The sequence below is a fragment of the Haematobia irritans genome, chromosome 4 (assembly GCF_050003625.1).
Source record: "Haematobia irritans isolate KBUSLIRL chromosome 4, ASM5000362v1, whole genome shotgun sequence".
In the NCBI taxonomy this organism is placed as follows: Eukaryota; Metazoa; Arthropoda; class Insecta; order Diptera; family Muscidae; genus Haematobia; species Haematobia irritans.
In genome coordinates, this window is record NC_134400.1 from 63,601,961 (window position 1) to 63,626,953 (window position 24,993).

Sequence of the window (24,993 nt, forward strand, 5' to 3'; positions counted from 1 at the left end):
AATTCCGGAAGTATTTGGAGGCTATTTGCACCACGGTGCAATGGTTAGAATGCCCAGTAATGAGGAAATCAATAACTCCATCAGAGAAATTAGCTGCTACACTACGATATCTTGCTACTGGAGAATCCTATAAAAGCACAGACTATCAAACAAGAATGTCAGCCTCAACACTTTGCGCTGCAATTCCGGAAGTATGTGAGGCTATTTGGAAACATTTTAAAGGTGAATTTTTAAAGGTGTGTATCTGTTTAAAAAATATAAATAAAAGTATTTCACCGTTTGGTTTTTAATGTATTTCATTTATTTTTTGGTATGTTTAACAAAATCATTGGCATATATAAAATAAGGAAGTTTTAAGTTTTGTTTATTTTTATAAGAAATTCAATTAAATTCAACAAGCATGAAATTAAGGGGAAACAAATGATTGTGTAGTGGTTAGAAATCTTCATCATCTAGCAAACCATCCAATGATTGTTGTAAAATATCTGGCGATGAAACTGTGATTTGTGAAGAGACGGAGTGTAAGGTACTTGAATAATGTGGTGATGGACGGACTGGAACAAACGAGTATGATGAGTTGGAATTATCCGATAATTGTGATGGTGGCCAAACAAAAGAGCAGCTCGGTTGGTTTTGCAATGAATAAGAGTCAAAGCTTGACTGTTCAGAAACTCCGCTTGAGTTCGATTCAGCTTCTGCATCTTGCAATATTGCATCTCGAAGTATTTCTTGGATTTTCCAAACCGTATCTCATTGTAATTTTTTGTTTTTTATTTCGTTGATGACATATACAACCTGGTTACCAAGCCAGTCATAGTCACGTTTTTGTGCACGCCTGTCAAGAAGCAAATTTTTCATGGTGTCTACTCGATCATCAAGATTTTTTTCTGAAAAAAAAAATAATTAAATTTTTATTAAAACTTCTACAAAGCCTCATAGGAAGAAAATCACAAAGCTGTCGTATCCATTGTATTTATGGTATGCACTAAAATTTTAAAGGAAGTATTGTACAATTACCGAACATCGGATACGACAACTTTGTGAATTTAATTTTTAAAAATATAAAACATTTGCTAAATTTTATATTAATTGTTACAGTTTCCGACAACAAAACTCGAATGGGAAGTTATTGCGGATAATTTTGCAATGCAGTGGCAATTTCCCCATTGCTTGGGCGCATTGGATGGCAAGCACATCGTATTTCAGTCACTTCGAAAAGATGGATCCTATTTCTATAACTACAAGGGGACTAATAGCATTGTGTTGTTGGCTCTAGTTGATGCAGATTGTCGCTTCATATATATAGACGTTGGATGCCACGGGCGCACCCATGATGCAGGGGTTTTGTCACAGAGTGACTTGAAAACGGTTATTGCTAATGCTGAAAAATATTTTCCAGCAGATAAAGTAATCGGAAATGGACGAAAACTGCCATATGTAATAATTGGCGATGATGCTTTCCCGCTTCAAAAGCATATTATGAAGCCGTATTCGCACAACACCAATAAAAAAAGAAAAACAAATATATAATCTTCTTGTTGAACAAGCTTTTGGAATTCCGGCTAGCCGATTCAGGATTTTTCAACATAAAATGAATTTACGTGTTGAAAAGGTGCAGTTGGTAACCAAAACTTGTTGTGTTTTGCACAATTTGTTGAGCCACAAAAATGAAAATTATTGTAAAGAGCCATCAACACCTAAGACTTCGGCTTCATCTAGTACAGAAGGAAAGCAACAACCAAAATGTGCAGCACAGTACATTAGACAAGGCTTCGAAGTATATTTCAACAAAGAAGGAAAACTACATTGGCTGGACAAGAAGTTGTAGTGGACCGTTTGAAAAAATAAACAAATTAATATGTAAAAAAGAAATATGCTAAATATATTGGTGTTCAGTACATGTTTAAATTCAGAAAAACTTACTCTTTTATTGAATTTAGGTGCAGGTTTAGGATTAGTATTTATATCAGCAGGCTGCTCCTCCAGCTCAATGCTATCATTGCTTTCGTTCATCTGTAAGTATAATGAATAAATGTAAGTAAAACCAGTAAGGTAAGGCTAAAGTCGGGCGGAGCCGACTATATGATACCCTACACCACTTTGCCTATGAATAAAAAATAACAGATAACCAGTTTTAGTAAATATGTTTATGGGTTGAATCTAACACCTTGTGCCAAATATGATATAAATCGGAGGTTCTATGTTGATTCTAGAGGCTCAGGAAGTCAAATCGGGAGGGACCATTGTATGGGGGCTATATAAAAACTTGGACCGATTTGGTCCATTTTCAATAGGGTTCGTCCTTGGTCCAAACTAATACACCGTGCCAAGTTTCATCAAGATCGGTTCATAATTGCGACCTGTACTTTGATTACAACAATAGATGGACAGACAAACAGACGGACGGACATCGTTAAATCGACTCAGGAAGTGGTTCTGAGTCGATCGGTGTAATATACATGGGGTCTGTTTTGCTTTCTTTTATTTGTTACGGACATCAGCACTAACTTATAATACAGAGTGGTGTAGGGTATAATGAATAAATATAATGAACAAAATTGGACATATGCCCCTAAACTTAAGCCGTGAATTAGTTCCGAAATCTGGAACCAAAGGCCGTTATGTCTGTCGCTTACTATCTGTTTTCGGCTCCTCCAAGGGGCACGTAATTTTGGCCATATACAATTTGTACTTACCTTACAAATATTTGATTCCGACTTTCTTATGGCGCAATGAGTTTTCAAAAATTCCATTTGATCAAAACACCACAGCTTGGGCTCATACACGTCCTCTACACCAACACCACTTCTTTTGCTGCTACCAACTTCTCGCGATTCCTTTAGATATTGCGTTCTCAAACTATGAATTTTTTTCTTAACAGCTTCAACACTGACATCCTTATTTATTTCTTTCAATTCTTCAGATATTTTAAACAAAGAGTTTGACCGCTTTACCCGGCCCAAATAAGCAGGATCTCTCACATTGTAAAGATTTTCGTGTTCTTGGTATTTTAGAAGTAAAAGCTCCACCAGTTCTTTTTTCCACATTTTTTATTTTTTCTTTTTGCAAATATTTTGACAACACCACAACACGTATGCTTTCAAATTTTTAAAACACCTGAAAACGTTGAAAGCAGAATACAAATAAAGCAAATGAACAAGAGTACAAACGACAGTAAAGAGAAATGTCAAAAAATTGCAAGAGGAACGGAAAACGTGAAATTTTTTCTACCCCCTTTTCTTCTCTACCCCGTTTGCCAACAAACAAGAATTGCATGCAATTATTGCACGAAGAAATTGCATCGTCTAAAACCCTTATATGTCTCAAATATTGTATGAACTAAACGTGGGTATATAGTTCAATGACCGTACACATAAATTCCATATGAACTAAAGCAAAAGAAAATTTTCGTACTATTCCAAAAAATAGAATGAAATGCCAATGATTTTGTCCTTTATTTTTAGTTCATTTGTGTACCCTTCACACTACTGTTGTACAGGGTATAATAAGTTTGTGCATTTGTATGTAACGCCAAGAAGGAAAAGTCTGAGACCCATCGTTTAGTATACCGATCGTCTTAGAATTAAATTTCGATTTAGTGATGTCCGTCTGTCTGTCTGTTCATGTATTTTTGTGCACCCTCAAAAAAAAATCGCCTCTTTAACATATATTCCAAACATATTTTGCAGGAAGCACATATATTATTGGATACTGCCGAAACATTAACATATTTGTTTTATGTGAACATATTATATGTTTGGAAGCATTTTGAGCCCAAAAATATTATATGCTTGGAAGAATTTTTCCCAAAGACGTTTGTGCTCATTCCCTAACATACTCGTAATTCTCACTTCCACGAAATATTTTAGCTTGATATAAACGAAATTGACTGATTTTTGGATAACATATTATTTTTTTATTGCAAAATAACAATTTTGTAACAAAACCCTGTTTTTGGTACAAAAATTTAAAATTTTGGAAGGAATTCAAAAACTCTAACAAAAGAAAAATGTGGAGTCGAGTATAAACATACATATATAATTTTATAATATAAACATAAATTTATTTAGGCGTGAACAGTTTTTTTACTAGCATTTAACACCATCGCTCTAAAATGCCTTTTATTTTTCTTTAATAATTCATTTTAAAGAAAATAAACTTTTTAAATTGTTTTAGCTGCAAAACTCGAACTTAATGCTCGCTTTTATATTTGAAGGTGTCCGTCAACTCCTCGTGGACTACTTATTAATAAAGAGGAACTAAACTTTGTTTTTATACATTTTACTGTGTAATTTTTCACTATTTCTGTGATAAGAGTAGCAGTTAATTATTACAATTATCGTTGGTGTGGCAACCATACTTATAATGAGATGTAATGAAATGTCAGAATGATGAAACTTGTATGTATGTAAGAACTTCACTTGAGAATTGTTAACCGTTACTTATATATTTCTGTCACAATCAGCAAGTGTGCATTTACTGGAGTGGGCAACTACAAAACATGGTGTCAGGAGCAAAATCAAAAGCCAGCAACAATAATAATAATAAATAATAAAACAAAAGGAAACTGCAAAGTATAAATGAAAACTGTAGAGAATAACTTATACTCTCAACACGTGCGGAATTAAATGAATTACGTAATGGCGAATATTTGCAACTCCATTCAGCATCTTGATTATTCTAATTTGGAAAAGGATTGGCCAAGGTGGAAGCAACAGTTTAAAATCCATCTGGTTGCAACTGGGGAAAATGCACTGAAGGAAAATAATAAAATTGCTACATTCTTGTGGCTAATTGGAGATCGTGGCTTAGAAGTTTTCAATTCATTATTTCCTGGTGTTGATGTACTCGTCGACCAAGCCGAAAATATAGAAGCTCCTGTTAAACTAGTGGAGATATTAGAAGCATTCGATAAGCACTGTATGCCCCGAAAGAACATAGCAATGGAGGCATTTAAGTTCAATTTAATATCTCAGCAAGAAGGTCAAAAGTTTACAGAGTTCGAAACAGCTTTAAGAACTCAGGTACAATATTGTGGCTTTAATTGTCCAAAATGCAAAGAATCACTTTCCGACCGCATGCTTCGAGATCGCATCATAATAGGAATAAACAACAAAGATCTCCAGCTGAAATTACTGGATAGAAAAGATGCATCTCTAGCAGACGTAATTGACATGTGCAAAGTGTTCGAGGCAGCAGAGGGAAATAAGCGTGTATTGGAATCCGAAACGTCAAATCTGATAAATACTGTTAACAAAACCGTGAAGGAAGCAGATCAGGTCAATGTTATGAAATCGCAGAAATGCTTTAATTGTGGCCAGCCATACAACTTTCGCCACCGGGCATCCTGCCCTGCAACAAATGTTGTATGTCACAAATGTGGTAGGAAAGGCCATTTTATGAAGTATTGCCACTCGAATCAATCATTTGAAAAAAAACAACACCGTGGTCCATACTATTGAAGATGAGGAACCAGGTTGTAGTAAGTCAGACACATTATCTAAGGTCCCTGGTATAAATAGTTTAAGTTCGAAAAATGTTGTAAGTAAATTGTGTAATAGATGGTTTAAGAAATACTGGATTAAGGATTGCATTGTAAATTTTAAATTAGATACAGGTGCAGATGTAAATTGTCTGCCAAGGCGTTTGGTTAAATCTCTCAATGTTCCAATTTTGCGTGAAAGTGAACTCAATGTAGTTGATTATAACTCAAATCTCGTAGTGACATATGGTTGTGTTGTGCTTGTGTGTGTTGATCGGGAAAATAATGTGGAACACTCTGCGAGGTTTGTTGTTGTGGGTGATGAGTTTGAGCCGTTGTTAGGTTTGGAGTCATGTATTGCCTTTGGTCTTATAAAACGCATAGACGAGGTTTTGGCAAATAATAGTTTTCCGTCCAGTGCATCTGATTTTGTCGTTCTGTATGCAGACCTGTTCAAGGGTATAGGAAAATGTCCGGGGACATGTTCGATTGCCTTAAAGGAAGGATCTGTGCCAGTGTTGCACTATAGGAAACGTATTCCTCAGCTCCCTTTAAAAAGGGAGCTGGATTCACTTGTATCACAAGGTATTATTACTCCAGTTGACTATCCGACAGATTGGGTGAATAATATACAGATAGTTGAAAAGACTAATGGAACTCTGAGGATATGTCTCGATCCGAAACCTCTTAACAAGTGCATAAGGAGGGAACATTTTCTGATTCCTAGGGGGGAAGATATAATAGGGCGTATGTCTGGGAAAAGCGTTTTCACAGTTGTTGGTCTCAGTAGTGGGTTTTGGCATATGGAACTCGATAAGGACAGTTCAGATTTGACGACATTTATGACTCCATTTGGACGATATCGATGGAACAGAATGCCCTTTGGCATAAACAGTGCCCCGGAACTTTTTCAGAAGCGAATGGTTATGATTTCCGGGGATATACCGGGTGTCGAATTGTATTTTGACGATATTGCTATAACTGGGAGAGATTACGAGGATCATGACAAGGCTCTGGAGGTTGTTATGAGGCGTGCGAGGGAGAATAATATTCGTTTCAACCCAGATAAGATTCAATATAGACAGAAGAGAATGAGGTTTATGGGGCATGTTATAGAGTGTGGGGTTGTAGAACCTGATAGTTGTTATAAGGAGGCGATAATGGGTATGCCAAGGCCGAGCAATAAAGGCGACATCTCACGTTTATTGGGTATGTTTAAATACTTGGGGGAATTCATTCCGAACTTATCCCAACGGACCGCTCAGTTGCGACGACTAACAGGAAAAGAGACTGAATGGGAGTGGAATTCAGAGTGTGATAGGGAACTGGATGATTTGTTATCATCCATAACAAACATGCCTGTACTGGCAGTGTTTGATCCGAATAAGCCGATTGTCATTCAAACGGACAGTTCTAAAAATGGGATGGGTAGTGTTCTTTTGCAGGACAACAAGCCTGTGGGGTATGCGTCACGGACTCTGTCGAATAGTGAGCAAAAATGGGCCCAAATTGAGAAAGAGCTTTTAGCTGTTGTATTTGCTGTAGAGAAATTTCACTATTATCTGTATGGCCGTGATTTTACAGTACACTCTGACCACAAGCCGTTGGAGACGCTTATGAAGCTAGAGATAGATGATGTTACACCTCGTCTTCAAAGGATGTTTATGTCACTTCTAAAGTATCCTGGTCTCACTATAGCATATAGGCCTGGTAAACAAATGTTGATTGCCGACTGCTTATCTCGCGCTTCACTGAACGGAATTTCTGAGTTTGACGAGGAAATGTCGGCTGTTATACATTCTGTGGCGAAAAAGATTATTATGTCAGAGGGAAACAGGAAAGTATACACTGATGCTATTAGAGCAGATGACGTGTATAACAAGTTAATAAGGTATGTGGACGAAGGGTGGCCCTCATATCATAAACTTGATGGCTTGAGTCAGCAGTTCTATAAATATATAGACGAGCTTCATTTTGAGGAGGGGTTATTATTTAGAAACCATCGGTTGGTTGTGCCAACAAAATTGCAGAGCTCGGTATGCCACGGATTACATGGACCACATCTTGGTATAGAAAAAACGTTAGCCCGAGGTAGGATGCTTTATTTTTGGCCGGGTATGACGAACGATTTGACGGAGGTAGTTAGGGGGAGCGCAGTTTGTGAGGGATTCAGCAGGAATAATGCTAAGGAGCCCCTAATTCAGGATGACGTTCCGACGTACCCCCTTCAGAGAGTGTGAATTGATATTTTCGAATACGCAGGCCACGATTTGATAAGCATGATTGACTCTTATTCAGGAATGGTGTTTTGTAACTTTTTGGCTCAGAAGTCTGCCAAGTGTGTAGTGGAGGCACTTGAAGGATTTTTTTGCCAGATAGGCTACCCATCTGTGATTCGCTGTGACAATGTCCCATTTGGATCGGTCGAATTTCATAGGTTTGCAGTCAGATGTAATGTGACATTAGCTTTCTCCAGCCCACGTTACCCCCAGAGCAATGGCCTGGCTGAAAAGGGAGTTGCTATTGCAAAGAACATTTTGAAGCGGTGCTATGTAGCTAATGACGTGGAAAATTTTCAGTATAGGATCCTCGAGTATAACACAACTCCTCTGGCCATCATGGGAATGTCTCCATCGCAGTTATTCTTTGGTCGGCAAGTCCGGACCCGGTTGCCGTGCACGCCTGAGATCTTGAGTTCAAATGATATAGGAAAAAACGAAATTCACGCAAGATTGGAACAGAAGCGAGAAGTTCAAAAAAAAGTATTATGATCGGAATGCGAAAGAACTGCCTATCCTTGGTCCTGGCGATGCAGTCATCTTCAGAAAGAATATGAAAGAATGGAGCGAAGGACAAGTAGTTAGAAAAGTAAATGATAGATCATATATTGTAAGGGATAGTAAGAAAAATTATTTTCGTAGGAATCGCCGATTTATTAAACCATCGAATAGTGCTAAGGCAGCATCTGCTAAAGGGAAGTCAGAAGGAATGTCACGCGTCTGCCCGTCAATTGAACACCATGATATCAGTAACTGGCATGTTTTAAGGGACGGGAGTATAGATATTGAGGGTGATAGTAACGGGCAATCTCAGACGGAGGGAGAGGTCGGTAACTGCCCTCGTGACACCCGGAATGTAGATTATGCAACTCCCTACACGACGCGCAGTGGACGTTCCGTCAGACCCCAAGTCGCTACTTACATAGTATTAATTAGCCTATATATATTTATGGCCCTAAGTTAGAATGTAACGTATTTAAATTTTCAAAAAAGAAAAGAAAGCGTGTAATAAGAGTAGCAGTTATTTATTACAATTATCGTTGGTGTAGGTTAGGTTAGGTTAGGTTATATGGCAGCCCGATGTATCAGGCTCACTTAGACTATTCAGTCCATTGTGATACCACAGTGGTGAACTTCTCTCTTATCACTGAGTGCTGCCCGATTCCATGTTAAGCTCAATGACAAGGGACCTCCTTTTTATAGCCGAGTCCGAACGGCGTTCCACATTCCAGTGAAACCACTTAGAGAAGCTTTGAAACCCTCAGAAATGTCACCAGCATTACTGAGGTGGGATAATCCACCGCTGAAAAACTTTTTGGTGTTCGGTCGTAGCAGGAATCGAACCCACGACCTTGTGTATGCAAGGCGGGCATGCTAACCATTGCACCACGGTGGCTCGTTGGCGTAGCAACCATACTTATAATGAGATGTAATGAAATGTCAGAATGATGAAACTTGTATGTATGTAAGAACTTCAATTGAGAGTAGTTAACCGCGCTGTGTAGATCACTAATAAAATTATACTTATATATTTCTGTCACAATCAGCAAGTGTGCATTTACTGGAGTGGGCAACTACAAAACAATTTCCTCCTTATTTCATTTTACTGTTCCAACTGTAAAAAGAGTATAGTGCCCTTTCGTTATTTTTATGAAGACCCCTGATTCCTTTTAACGAACCAAGAAAAAAATTCTGCCCATAATGCTAAAATGATAAACAAAACACATGTCCACACATACATAAAATGCTGCTCTCACGGCGAAAACACATGCTGTTTTTTTTAATGTCTATTCTCTTGGTTCCGAATGTCTATTCTCTTTATTAAAATTAAATAATATTTAGACTTAAGCATATCAAATTTTTGGCGTTATCATAAACCAGTTTTCCGAAACAACATACAAGCGGTTTCATAGAAATTGTTCTCTTTTGATTCTTTCGCTGTGTTATGTTGATATCTTTTGTCAACTCTCCCGGTTTCCGTCTCTATTTCTTTCTCTACACTCTCTCTGTCGCTTTGAATAAAATATCACAACATATGTATGTTTAGTCGAAATTTGTAAATTTATACATGTTTGCATTCATACATATGATTTTTATGAAACATTCATGTCCCAAACATAATATATTCTAACATATTAACATAGATGTCCCAAACATTTAGTGTTAGTTTAGGAACATTACATGTTTGCACTTAAATATATTGTGTTTTAAAATTGTGCCCGAAACACATTTTGTTTATATCGGAACATATGAAAAACATATTTTTCTAAGAGTGTGCACAAAGCAGGGCTGTGGAGTCGAGCCAATTTTGCTCGACTCCGACTCCAGCATTTTTCATCAGCTCGACTCCGACTCCGACTCCGGGTAATATAACTAAATCCCATTTTAATACCACTAATTTGTAGTTCTATTGTTGGGGTACCGTAAGTGGATCGATATAAAGTATCGTATTTATTTATGTGTGCAAAAAAAGGTCTTAATTTCACATTAGATGCCAATTGAACTCTATATTTCAAATTTAGGGCAATGTTGAATAAATAAAATAATGATATAAATACCCACCATAATATGAGAAGATACCAACAGTATATGTATTTGTGGACCAAAATTATTGATAATATCTCAAATCCTTTAAATTTGTTGCGAGCTATATAAAGCTTTATATTTCCATATGCATGAATTTGAATCTGAATCGATTTAGACAAAATTGTATATACTTCTACAAAATCTATGTACTTAAAATTTAAATATAACGTTAAAATTGTGTTACCTCCCATAACACAAATTTAACGAAAAATAAAAATGCAAGGAAAGTCTAAAGTCGGGCGGGCCGATTATAATATACTCTGCACAACCTTGTATTTAGATCTACATTTTGATAAAATCTCAAATCAGACTTCTACAAAACTCGGGCAATATTTGGGAAATATTTATAATTGTTTAGACAATTTCGCAAAAATGCATTTATGATTCATTCATTGAAAAAATTGAAAATTTGAGTCATTTCTACAAGTTTTCGACTTAGCAGCAATTTTTCCAAAATTGTATGCTCACTGAATACAATTTTGGAAAAAATTTTGTCTAGTAAATAAAATTTTGCAAAATTTTCTACAGAAACAAAATTTTGACTAAATTTTCTATAGAAATAAAATTTTGACCAAATTTTCTAATAAAAAAATCTATTACCATAAAATTTTGGCAAAATTTTCTATAGAAATAACATTTTGACCTAAATTTTTATAGAAATAAAATTTTGAAAAAACTTTTTTGTAACAAACAAAATTTTGCGAAATTTTCTATAGAAATAAAATTTTGACTAAATTTTCTATAGAAAAGAAATATTTCTATAGTAATAAAATTTTGAATAAATTTTTTATAGAAATAAAATTTTGATAAAATTTGCTATAGAAATAAAATTTTGACCAAACTTTTTATAGAAACAACATTTTGACAAAATTTTCTATAAAAAACAACTTTGAAAAAATTTTCTGTCAATATTCCACATTCATGGCCTTAAAATAAAAATAATATCGATTGTTCGAAATATTTCAAATAAATTGATATGGGCATTAAAATGGATCGATCCAGCCCATCTGCTAGTCTAACATTCTAAGAAATATAAAAAGATAGCCGTAATTGGAAGTTGATTTTCATTTACAATCATGCTGTACATTGATCGAATGAATAACGCAATGGAAACTAATATGCGCAAAAACTTGCTTAGTTACAAAAATGTGAAGTGTTTTAAAAAATTTGGTTTAGCCGGAGTCGGAGTCGAGCAAAATTTTTACGACTCCGACTCCAGCAAAATCTTCAGACTCCGACTCCAAGACTCCGACTCCGGCTCCACAGCCCTGGCACAAAGTACAGATCGCAGTTTAAGTACGATCGTCCTCAAATTTGGCATAGGGTCGTTTTTTGGAACAAGGACAATCGCTATTGATTTTGGAAAAAAATCGGTTCAGATTTAGATATAGCTGTCATATATATTTATCACCCATCTGGTCATAATTGGCGTGTTTATCAACCGATGTTCTTCAAATTCCGTACATCCGAATATTTTATGAGTCTCGAAAAACTTGCAAAATATCAGCCAAATCGGTGCATATTTAAATATAGCTCTCATATATATCTTTCGTCCGATTTAGACTCATATGGCAACAGAGGCCAAGGTTTACTACCGATTTTCGTGAAATTTTGCACAGAGAGTAGAATTGACATTCTACCAATGCTTGGTAAATTTGATTGAAATCGGTTCAGATTTAGATATAGCTCCCATATATATCTTTCGTCCGATTTGCACTTATATGGCCTTAAAAGCCAGAGTTTTGCACTGACTTGCTTCAAATTTTGCACGAGAGGTACGTTTGACGGTGTCGTTATGTGTGCCAAATTTGGTTAAAATCGGTTTAGATTTAGTTGTAGCTCCCATATATATCTTTCGTCCGATTTGGATTTATATGGCCTCAAAAGCCAGAGTGTTGCCCTGACTTGCTTCCAATTTTGCACAAGGAGTACGCTTAATAACATCGGTAAGTGTGCCAAATTTGGTTGAAATGGGTTTAGATTTAGATATAGCTCCCATATATATCTTACGCCCGATTTACACTCGTATGACCACGGGGGCCAAAGTTATACTCCCATTTACGTGCAATTTTGCAGAGAGTGCAGAATTGTTATTCTAACTATGCATTAAAACTAGAAGTGCCCATATGTAATACGTACTTTTAGTTAATGTGGTATCACAATGGACTGAATAGTCTAAGTGAGCCTGAATCTTAATCAGGCTGCCACTTTAACCTAACCTAACCTAACTATGCATGTCAAATTTAGCCAAAATCGGTTCAGATTATATACGAGTATAGCTCCCATATATACGTACACCAGAGTTGTGGAAATATGGTCGACTGTTTCATATTTTAGATCCATTTTCAATGGGATTTTCTTCAAATTGACTGGATAGTTTCCACAGGGAATATATTTAATATGATATTTAAGTGTGTCAAGTTTGATCTAATTTGGTTCAGATTTAGATAAAGCCTCCATATATTCAGTTTTCCGGTTTATACAAATTTGGCCAAAATTCCCAGACTTTACACAAAATTCTATGATGATTTCCCCATATCTTAGTCATATCCTACACACTGTAATGCCAGAATTTCCACAGAACGGTTGAGTTTCAAATAAGGCTCCAAATCGCACGACTTGACCAAATAAAATATCCCAACCCACACTTGATCACGCACGAAAAGAAAAAACGTGTACAGAAAACGTTTTTCTTTTGTAAGAGTTTTTTGAATTGCTTCGAAAATTATACACTTTTATCACCAAAAAAATTCGTTTGTTACAAAATTTTTTCAATAAAAAAAAGCTATTTTTGAACCACAACACAGTCCATTTCGTTTATATCAAACACTGTTCTTTTCTGACTTTAGGTCTTTAATAAGACACATTTAAGAGTTCATAGTAAAAATTTATTATGTTGTTGTAATGTTGAACATTTTTTCGGAATCTTCCGACCATAAAAAAAAAAACTTTGGTCGAAGCAGGGATCGAACCCACGACCCTTGGCATGCGAGTTGGACGTAGCAACCACTGCTCCACGGTGCCCAACTAAATGTATTTTTCTGTTAAATAAAGATTGTTTAATCGGCTCGTGGGCGCCGCATGCTATGCTATATATATATAACTTATATGGGTAATTGTGTATTGATGACAATAACGGCTACATCTCAGTGTATAGCGTTTCGGCTTACAAATTGCATGGTTCGCGGTTCGATGCTCCGTCCAGTCGAAAGGTAAAAAAAAAAATAATTTATAAAATCTTATAATTTTTTCTACATTGTTTATATTACAGAAAAGGGTGCTAAGAACTAAAAAACTTCGTGGAAGCGAGAAAGATGTGAGGGAAAATGCAATTAGCCAGATTTTTTTTTTTTTTTTTTTGAGTTTGTCTTTTTAAAATTGTTTTTACATCCTGGAAAAGAATACATGTTTATCTTAAAAAGTACATACTTTTCATCCAAATACACTTCCTTTCAGCGAAAAGCATTTGAGAAACGAACTTTGTTTCGTTTGTGAGAAAAGAATTATTTTTTTGCGTGCATATCTTGGCGAGATCTAATTGAAATGGTAACACAAATGTTTGCCTACATAGTGGTGAAGGGTATAATATAGTCGGCTCCGTCCGACTTTAGACTTTACTTAGTTGTTTTCACCTAAAGTCCGATTAAATTTCACGAATTCAAGATTGAATTAAAACTGTCCTCTTAATCATGGATGTTTTTTTTTTTTGATTAAGTAAAAAATGAGTCGATGTGTTTTAAAATTATCATAAATATAAAAAACTGAATTTTCGTTCTTATAACAACAATGTAGGTCCTTCTTTTTACAATTCCCAAAGAAGGCACAGAATAATGTTTGTGGACATTTTTTAGAAAGGAAGTGCAAGGCATTTTAGCATGCATGATTGGAGAAGGCATATGGGAAGGTGTTGAGGATCCGAAAATCATGGGTTAAGAAGGCATGATTTTTGCGGTACTTCGCAATTTTCCCGCTGGGCAATTATAGAAAATTAAAATAAAATGTATGTGTATAGTAAAGCGAATATTTATTATGGTTTTATGTGAATATTGCAGTTTTAATTTATTCCTGGGCAGAGCTGCCTTGGAAAAAATTGACAAATAAAACAATTTTTTTCTCACAGCGTTCTACACATTGACATTTGTTTTCTCTTTGTAAGAGCATAAGGCTTAATCTTATTATTCTCAATTATCTTTGGATACATCAAATTTCATGTGTCTTTTTTGTAACTATTCCTTAAATGAGTATTGTAATAAATGGATTAAGACTAAACGCGTTTCAATTACTGCTCTATGTAGATCTAATAATTAGCAACGAGGTGAAACTTCGTTTTCCAGAAATGAAAAAAGTGATCATTTCAAAATGGATGAAAATCAATTTCAACAGTTGCTTGCTGCATTCAGTAAAAATCAAGCTGAATTAATTCGATCGTTAAAAGGAGCTTCTGCCGGCAAAGACAGCAATAAAAAGAACCGCGAAGTGCACCGTCATTTCAAGAACTGCTGCCGCCATTTGAAAACTTCGATGAAGGCAAAGAAAATTTCAAATTATATATTCAAAGGTTTGAGAATGATTTAACAATGAAAGGGGTATCAAAAAGACTGGTATCAAAAACCTACAGCATCTGGCAGAATTATAAATTTCTATTCAAAACACCCGAAAAGAATAATAATAAATACGGCCAATAATTTAATACATAGAGTTTTAACTATCAGTGAAAAGGAATTCCACGCAAAAAATAAAGAGAGGATAAAACAGATACTAGCCAAAAATAACTTTCCCAAGTATTTAGCGAATAATTTAATAAATTCAAAAAAGAATAATAAAGAATTTGACGAACACCAGACGAAAACAAAATCATACAAATCATTGACATACATTCCTAATGTTTCAGAGAGAATAGAAAATTCAAACATATTTGACAAAGAGAAGTTCACTATTGCACACAAAGCAAACAACACGTTAAATGGATTATTTACAAATCCAAAAACCAAATTGCCAAACATGGAAAAGCACAAACGAAATTAAATGCGATGGCAATGATCAACAATCATGTGAAAAAGTCTACGTGAGAACAACTGGCAACAAACTAAAAACGAGGATCGCTGGACATAAATCGGACTACAAATTAAGAGGAAATAACATAATACAAAAAACTGCACTAGCAAACCACTGTGCAACACAAAAACACATCCCCAACTTTGATAATGTACGCATCTTAGCCAGAGAGTCAAACTACAACAAGAGATTCACACAAGAGATGCTACATATCATAAATACACCTTCTGAAAAGAGAATCAACTACAAAGCCGACATCGAAGGAAATGCTAAAAGCTATAGAAAACTCATAGAGAAGAGAAAGAACATGAAACGAACACAAAAAACACATAGAAGAAAGCAGTGCAATATAGACTTTTGACAAGAGTAGTGCAACTACTGTAGAATAAGTTAATTGTGTTGTAAACATCTTTTTATGTGAGTGATCGTTTACATGTACTTATAAACTAAAATTATTTTCTTTTACATTAATCTGTTCTGTGATATTTACATTTATCTATTTTTGTAGTGTACATCCCAATGAAGATGCAATTCAAGTAATTGCGAAATATCGGAAGGAAAAAAACTAAAGTAAATTATTACTATAAAAACAACAAAGAAATGACCTCGAGCTTGATTAGTTACTGATTTACACAAGGGGTATTTTTCAATAAAGTATTATGCCATCAAATGATCATCAATTCTATTGGCTCAAAACATTTAAAACTACTAGTGTCATTGATTGTCCCAAAAAATGTATCAGAAGTTGGATACGATGACATTGTAGCCAAACTGGATGTTCATTTGTCCCCCAAGAAAAACTCCAAAAAGAAACTCTCCACTAACTTACCAAGGTGATGAACAAACATTAGCGGAATACGTAGCATTACTCAGGCGAGACATAAATGAGTGCGATTTTGTCTCATCCTACGAATGTCGGGCTGATATGCCACGACCATCGTCAATAGACGATGTTAGAAGATTTCTAGGCATTGTCACATATTACGCCAGATTTATCAGGAGTTTATTCAATTACTGCGGACACTTTTACGGAAAGATATAAAATTTGTCTGGATAACTGAATGCGAAGTTGCTTGTATTAAACTGAAAAATGTAATTTCCAGTGACAAAGTACTGGTTCCATTTGACCCCGGATTACCAGTGACCAGTCAATAGACGATGTTAGAAGATTTCTAGACATGGTCACATATTACGCCAGATTTATCAGGAGTTTATCTTCAATTACTTTTCCACTGCGGACACTTTTACGGAAAGATACAAAATTTGTCTGGACAACTGAATGCAAAGTTGCTTGTATTAAACTGAAAAATATAATTTCCAGCGACAAAGTACTGGTTCGATTTGACCCCGGATTACCTGTGACAGTAGCCTGCGATGCAAGCCATTCGGGCATAGCAGGTGTGCTTTCGCACGTTATTGATGGAATTGAACACTCTATCGCGCTCGCGTCCAGATCACTGACAGCCGCTGAAAGAAATTATAGTCAGTTGTACCGCGAAGCTTCAGCAATAATATTCAACGTCAACCACTTTTTTATGTATCTCTACGGGGTAAAATTCAGTTACAGACAAGAGAGAGATAGAGCGTCTTTTGTGAAGCAACTTTTGTTATTGTGAAAAAAATGGAAAAAAAGAATTTCGTGTTTTGATAAAATACTGTTTTCTGAAGGGTAAAAATACGGTGGAAGCAAAAACATGGCTTGATAATTAGTTTCCGGACTCTGCCCCAGGGAAATCAACAATAATTGATTGGTATGCAAAATTCAAGCGTGGTGAAATGAGCACGGAGGACGGTGAACGCAGTGGACGCCCGAAAGAGGTGGTTACCGACGAAAACATTAAAAAAATCTACAAAATGATTTTGAATGACCGTAAAATGAAGTTGATCGAGATAGCAGAGGCCTTAAAGATATCAAAGGAACGTGTTGGTCATATCATTCATCAATATTTGCATATGCGGAAGCTCTGTGCAAAATGGGTGCCGCGCGAGCTCACATTTGACCAAAAACAACAACGTGTTGATGATTCTGAGCGGTGTTTGCAGCTGTTAAATCGTAATACACACGAGTTTTTCCGTCGATATGTGACAATGGATGAAACCTGGCTCCATCACTACACTCCTGAGTCCAATCGACAGTCGGTTGAGTGGACAGCGACCGGTGAACCGTCTCCGAAGCGTGGAAGACTCAAAAGTCCGCTGGCAAAGTAATGGCCTCTGTTTTTTGGGATGCGCATGGAATCATTTTTATTCATTATCTTGAGATTATCTGGAAAAACAATCAACAGTGACTATTATATGGCGTTATTGGAGCGTTTGAAGGTCGAAATCGCGGCAAAACGGTCCCATATGAAGAAGAAAAAAGTGTTGTTCCACCAAAACAACGAACCGTGCCACAAGTCATTGAGAACGATGGCAAAAATTCATGAATTGGGCTTCGAATTGCTTCCCCACCCACCGCATTCTCCAGATCTGGCCCCCAGCGACTTTTTCTTGTTCTCAGACCTTAAAAGGATGCTCGCAGGGAGAAAATTTGGCTGCAATGAAGAGGTGATCACCGAAACTGAGGCCTATTTTGAGGCAAAACCGAAGGAGTACTACCAAAAGGGTATCAACAAATTGGAAGGTCGTTATACTCGTTGTATCGCTCTTGAAGGGAACTATGTTGAATAATAAAAACGAATTTTGACAAAAAAAATGTGTTTTTCTTTGTTAGACCGGGGACTTATCAGCCAACCTGTTAAAAGCGGATTATTTCATCGTAATAAGTACCTATTACGTGTGTAGATTAAGCCACCCTGCATGCGAAATTCAAATTCATCCACTGGGTGGCTAACTTCAGGGCCCAGTGGACAGGTATCGACTGAAGTTATAAATTTGGACAATGACCAAGAGTTATGCCCAAGTATTCGACCTGTAGACGGGTCGACAGGTGGCGACACTTTGGAAAGTCGAACCTTTTCTAGGTAACGACATCAAAAGAGGTAATACCTCACAAAAGAAATTCAAGGAACCCAGAAACGCTTTGTTTATCTTAAAAAAAAATAGAATCAGTCGACCCAAGCACGTTGTCGGCTAAACAAATCGATTCCTAACAATGAGCTCAAGGAGTTCTTGAAGCTGGAAAAAGGGAACGACCACCGAATGAGCTGCCATCCTACAAAAGGGATCAAAGTTTGCCTCAGTTGCTAAAGACAGCCTTGTGATGGCTATCATTAATAAAGGAGCATTGGACGGTATGGTTCAAAAGCAACAAGTATATACGGCCGTAAGTTCGGCCAAGCCGAAGCTTATGTAACCTCCATCATAGATTGCGTAGAAACTTCTTCTAAACACTGTCATCCACAATCGAATTACTTAAGTTGCGGTAGCTTGCCGATGGCAAGGTATCTTAAAACCTCCTAACACCATCTTCTAAATTGTATGTAAGCCCATACGTGTTATATATTAAATCAAAAAAGATCGATCCAATACGTATATAATTCAGTTTGACAAAGTAGACATAAAATTATGACAAAATTTTCTATAGAAATAAAATTTTGACAAAATTTTCTATAGAAATAAAATTTTGACAAAATTTTCTATAGAAATAAAAATTTGGTAGATTATTTTTGGCTCTAGTGGCAACCATGATTATGAACCGATATGGACCAATTTTTGTGTGATTGGACCAATTTTGGTATGGTTGTCAGCGACCATATACTAACACCACGTTCCTAATTTTAACCGGATCGGATGAATTTTGCTCCTCCAAGAGGCTCCGGAGGTCAAATCTGGAGAACGTTTTATATGGGAGCTATATATAATTATGGGCCGATATGGACCAATTGTGGCAAGGTTGTTAAAGATCATGTACTAACACCATGTTCCAAATTACAACCAGATTGGATGAAATTTTCTTCTCTTGGAGGCTTCGCAAGCCAAATCTGGGGATCGGTTTATATGGGGGCTATATATAATTATGGACCGATGTGGACCAATTTTTGCATGGTTGTTAGAGACCATATACCAACATCATGTACCAAATTTCAGGTGGATCGGGTGAAATTTGTTTCTCTTTGACGCACCGCAACCCAATCTGGGAATCGGTTTATATCGGCGCTATATATAATTATGGACCGATGTGGACCAATTTTTGCACGGTTGCTAGAGACCATATACCAATACCATGTACCAAATTTCAGCCGGATCGGATGCAATTTGCTTCTCTTTGAGGCTTCGCAAGCCAAATCTGGAGATCGGTTTATATGGGGTCTATATATAATTATGGACCGATGTGGACCAATATTTGCATGGTTGTTAGAGACCATATGCCAACATCATGTACCAAATTTCAGCCGGATCGGATGAAATTGGCTTCTCTTTGAGGCTCCGCAAGCCAAATCTGGGGATCGGCTTATATGGGGGCTATATATAATTATGGACCGATGTGAACCAATTTTTGTATGATTGTTAGAGACCATATACCAACACCATGTACCAAATTTCAGCCGGATCGGATGAAATATGCTTCTCTTAGAGGCTTCACAAGCCAAATCTAGGGATCGGTTTATATGGGGGCTATATATAATTAAGGACCGATATGGACCAATTTTTGCATGGTTGTTAGATACCATATACCAACATTTTGTACAAAATTTCAGCCGGATCAGATGAAATTTTCTTATCTTTGAGGCTCCGCAAGCCAAATCTGGGGATCGGTTTATATGGGGGCTATATATAATTATGGACCGATGTGGTCCAATTTTTGCATGGTTGTTAGAGACCATATACCAACACCATGTACCAAATTTCAGGCGGATCGGATGAAATTTGCTTCTCTTTTCGGCTCCGCAAGCCAAATCTGGGGATCGGTTTATATGGGGGCTATATATAATTATGGACCGATGTGGACCAATTTTTGCATGGTTGTTAGAGACCATATACAAACACCATGTACCAAATTTCAGCCGGATCGGATGAAATATGCTTCTGTTAGAGGCTCCACAAGCCAAATCTGAGGGTCCCTTTATATGGGGGCTATACGTAAAAGTGGACCGATATGGCCCATTTTCAATACCATCCGACCTACATCGATAACAACTACTTGTGCCAAGTTTCAAGTCGATAGCTTGTTTCGTTCGGAAGTTAGCGTGATTTCAACAGACGGACGGACGGACGGACGGACATGCTTAGATCGACTCAGAATTTCACCACGACCCAGAATATATATAATTTATGGGGTCTTAGAGCAATATTTCGATGTGTTACAAACGGAATGACAAAGTTAATATACCCCCATCCTATGATGGAGGGTATAAAAATGGTGGGAATGAGAATGCAATGTCTGGTGTCTACTCTGAGGTACGACAAAAGTTTCCCGGACCAAGTCCCCGACGGCAAGATGCTGGATGGACGTTTCATTGAAGTGCGCTTTGGTAAACCACATTCCCACCATGATTTTCTTCTAAGGATTTCGTTTTGTATCTGCATTCTCTCTTCGGATTCTTTCGCGAATGCTGACGAATCGGCCATTCGAAGAAGATGTGGTGTTATTTGAGGCACAAAGTTTTCAGCTGCACAATCGCTCTCAGAACGTTCGAAACTTCAAATGGTGTCCTTAAAAGTCAGATATGCTGCAGAGTATTCGGTAGTTGCGCATTTCACTGAATTCATTGCAAATCTTATGGATGCAAGGTTTAAATACCATGTGGTGTGATCTTGATTAACACCAATGGATATTTGTATCTTGAGGTCCCTATTTTTGCGTTCGACTGGATTGGACTCAGGATGATAAACTGGCGTGAACGTCTGTCGAATTCCAAGACAATATGTTAACTTTTGCATAACCGCTGACACAAATTGTGGCCCATTATCTGAGTGTATTCTCCGAGGTAATCCATAGCTCAATAGTATTTCATTGAGTAAAATGATGGCACAATTTTCCGCAGAAGCGGGTTTTAATGAAAAAAGTTCTGTCCATCGGCTGCAAAGGTCTTCCACGACTAATATCCATTGATTACCCCGAGGAGCAATAGTTTCAAACCTTTTGTTGCTACAAACCGTTTGCATGAGGCCTGCTGGCTTCATGTTTGAAGGTTTGTCGCGTTTACATTCAATGCATGCTTTTAAGTATTCAGCTATTTCATATCTCAATTTTGCCCAATAATAGTTCTGTGCTATTTTATTTATAGTCTTTTCGACGCCATAATGACCAGCTGTTGGAATATCGTGATAGTTGAAGAAGATATCTTTTCACATCGATTTGGGAACTACTAGTTGACCATTTTCATTCTCTTGATCTGAGCAAAAGCGATACAACACGCTATTAAGCGTCATAAATCCTCTATCAGTGTATCTGAAAATATTTTCGTTGCATTCCTCAAACGATTTTATAATTTCATTCAAATCAGGATCTTCCAACTGCAATTTACGAAATTATTCTGCTCCTTTTCTTGGGAATTCGATTTGTATAGAAAAGCATTCACATGGAAAATCTGTATTTGTATGTTGAGAGCATGGGGGACATGATAATGTATCCGTCACACAATTTTGTCGCCCAGGTGTGTATGAGACCATCCGATTAAATGTTTGTAATAATAACGCCCACCTCGCTAAGCGACCTGTTGCGCTTTTTAAGCTAAACAGCCATTTTAGAGGCTGGTGATCCGTCAAAACCACTACTTCCGAGCCTTCAATGTATCCTCTGAACTTTTGTACGGCCCAGACGACAGCGAGTGCTTCCCGTTCAGTCGTTGAATAACTTCTTTCTACGGGTAGCAACAATCGGCTAGCATACTCAATAGTTCTTTCAGTTTCTTTCTCCGCCTGGAGCAATACAGCCAAGAACGTAATTACTCGCATCGGTCTTCAAAATAAAAGGCAACTTTTCGTCAACTTGTTGTAAGATTGGCGGTGATGACAACTTTTGCTTCAACATATCAAACGCTTCTTGTTGTATTTCACCCCATTGTCATTTGGCATTCTTTTTAGTCAAATCTGATAATGGTTTTGCAATATTAGCAAAAGATGGTATAAATCGCCTGTACAATGAAGAGGTTTGCATAAACGACAGAACTTCTTTGGAAGTTCGTCGATTGGGCCGATTGTTAATAGCACTCGTTTTTTTCTTTATCCACTTCTAATCCCTTTCTAGTAAGGATTTGACCGAGGTATTTTACCTTCGGTTTACAGAAAAAATTTTTTTCTCTATGTAGTCGAAAACCAAACATTTTTAGTTTTTGGAATGTTTGTTAAAATCAAAATATCCGGCATAGAAGATTTGAATTTATCAATTAGGCGCTGAAAATTCGCTGGCGCGTTAATCCAAATGGTATACGATTGAAGACAAATATTCCAATCGGAGTTGTGAAAGCCGTTTTCAATCTATCATTTTCAGCCACTTTGATTTGCCAATATCCTGAACGAAGGTGAAGTGTGGACATGAACGGAGTGGTTTTGGCTGCATGCAAAAGGTCATCGATTCTTGGCAGAGGATATGTATCCGTCGTAGTGATGGCATTGAGGCGACGACAGTCAACACATACTCTAACAGATCCATCTTTCTTTGGTATTAACACCAACGGAGAAGAGCAAGGCGATTCGGCTTCCTCAATTATTCCATTTTGCAGCATATTGTCCAATTCTTGTTTTAATAAGACCTTCATTCTTGGTGATAACCTATATGGCGGATTGGAAATAGCTTCGTGGTTACCTGTTTTAATATGATGTTCAACCTTAGATATGGGTACGCTAATATCAGTAAATATATCTTTTTCGTTTAAAGCAATTGATTTAGCCTTTCTTTATCACTATGTCTCAAATCAGGTCCTTCATTAGGCCGTAATTTTATTTCAATTGAATTGAGTTCCAAAGAGGTAAACATTTCTTCGCAATATGCCTCATATCTCACTTTTTTGGAGGAGGAAACAAATCTGGAGAGCTAGGAGCTTCAGGAATTGCATTCTCAAATATTTTGTTTATAGCGCCAGGATCGTCCTTAAAATGTCGGTTTTGTTGAGCCAAGTCAATAACCATTCCGCATTCTTTTAAAAAGTCCACTCCATGCAGGGTTCTATTTCCAATTGCGCTTGGAAGGCATATAAATCGGATCTTTTTGAATCAATTGCCGAAATTATGTCGACCACTGCTGAGTGCACAACCTGATTGCGGGCTACACCATCGGCTACTATTATTTCGGCATTGACTTTTTTAAATGGAATTCCCTTTTCAATAAGTTTTTGGTATAATAAAAATCCTGCGATACTTGTTCTGGCCGCTGTATCGAGGTATGATTCACCTTTAAGACCATTTATATTAACCTCTTTTAATGCCACATAACTTCCAATTAAGGATACATGTAAGGAGTTAAAATCAAGAGTTTGACCCTTTTCATTATTATACTCCTAGTTGCAATTTGGACAATTTGAGCGATAATATCCATCCACACTGCAGCCATAACAGCTAAGTCTAGTCTCCGCCACCTTAACTTTCTTATGTTTATCAGCCTCAATCTTCTTGTTGCCGTTTTCTGCAATATGATTCATTTTCCTACAGTACGTGCAACGTAAAAGAGGCTTTTCTGCGTTTTCTGTCGGTTTAGGTTTCGCCTCCTTGTAATCCTGTTTATTTTCGGCAATTAACATTTCTATTTCCCTGGCTTGCGCTAACAGGTCTTGAAACGTAGTAATACTATCTCTCGATACTTTTCCCCGAATTTGTAAATTCAATTGCCCAAATACTATATCCAGCAATTGCGGAATTGCGTCCTCCCATAAATCGAGCAGTGCAATTACTAAACGTGGACCTAGCCTCTTGTCTATTCGTCACACCACCCAAAAACTCCCTGAACTGAGCATCGCTTAATACATGTTGGGCTGAGCCTGTGATTGTGGTGCAAACATTGGTTGGACATTTTGCGCAAAACTTACTCCAGCATACACGCAAAAAAATAATTCTTTCCTCCCAAATGAAATTATAGACAAACAAAGTTCGTTTCTCATTTGCTTTTCGCTGTAAGGAAGTGTATTTGGAAGAAAAGTATATACTTTTTGTGATAAACGTTTATTCTTTTCCAGGATGTAAAAACAATTTCATAAAGACAAACTCAAAAAAAAAAAACAAGTAAGTAAAGTAGAAAGTCGGGCGGGGCCGACTATATCATACCCTAAACCACCATTACAGAATTAGTAATCATAAGCATTTGTGGGTAACATATAGGTCTGGGAGATAAACCGCAGTTGCATATTTAAGAAAATTAAGGGGTACATGTCTATGGGTGCTTTGTGTCAATCTGACTATAGCTCATAGTCAATGTTGCCACGGAAAATGTTCGGTTTACCCTACAAGGACAAAAAAAAGTTCCCTACTTTCCCATACATTCCCAAACAATTTTCCCTACTATAGTTTTCGTTAAATTTAAAAAATTTTACAAAACAAAAATGGTTCTAAGTACTTTATTATCTTAATACATGAATATGCAACGTATATAACTTAGAATATAAATTTGTATTACCACCACGGTTGCCACAGTTGGTAGAATTCTACCCAAATTAGTAATCGTTTTTGTTAAATCTCTATAAAAATAAAATTTTGGAAAAAAGTTTCTATAAACAA

The 24,993-nt window shown here is 36.8% G+C and overlaps 1 protein-coding gene across 1 annotated transcript in view; it reads right to left on the minus strand.

Moving 5' to 3' along the window:
- Positions 1–494: 494 nt before the first annotated feature.
- Positions 495–24,993, minus strand: part of LOC142232829 (uncharacterized) — a 44,083-nt gene continuing 19,584 nt past the window's right edge. The window contains exons 2-4 of the mRNA XM_075303518.1: positions 2,697–3,117; positions 1,924–2,013; positions 495–887 (exon numbers count right to left, since the gene is read on the minus strand). Coding sequence (XP_075159633.1) covers positions 864–887; positions 1,924–2,013; positions 2,697–3,047 — 465 coding nt within the window. The 5' untranslated portion in view covers positions 3,048–3,117 and the 3' untranslated portion in view covers positions 495–863. The remainder of the gene's footprint in view (positions 888–1,923; positions 2,014–2,696; positions 3,118–24,993) is intronic.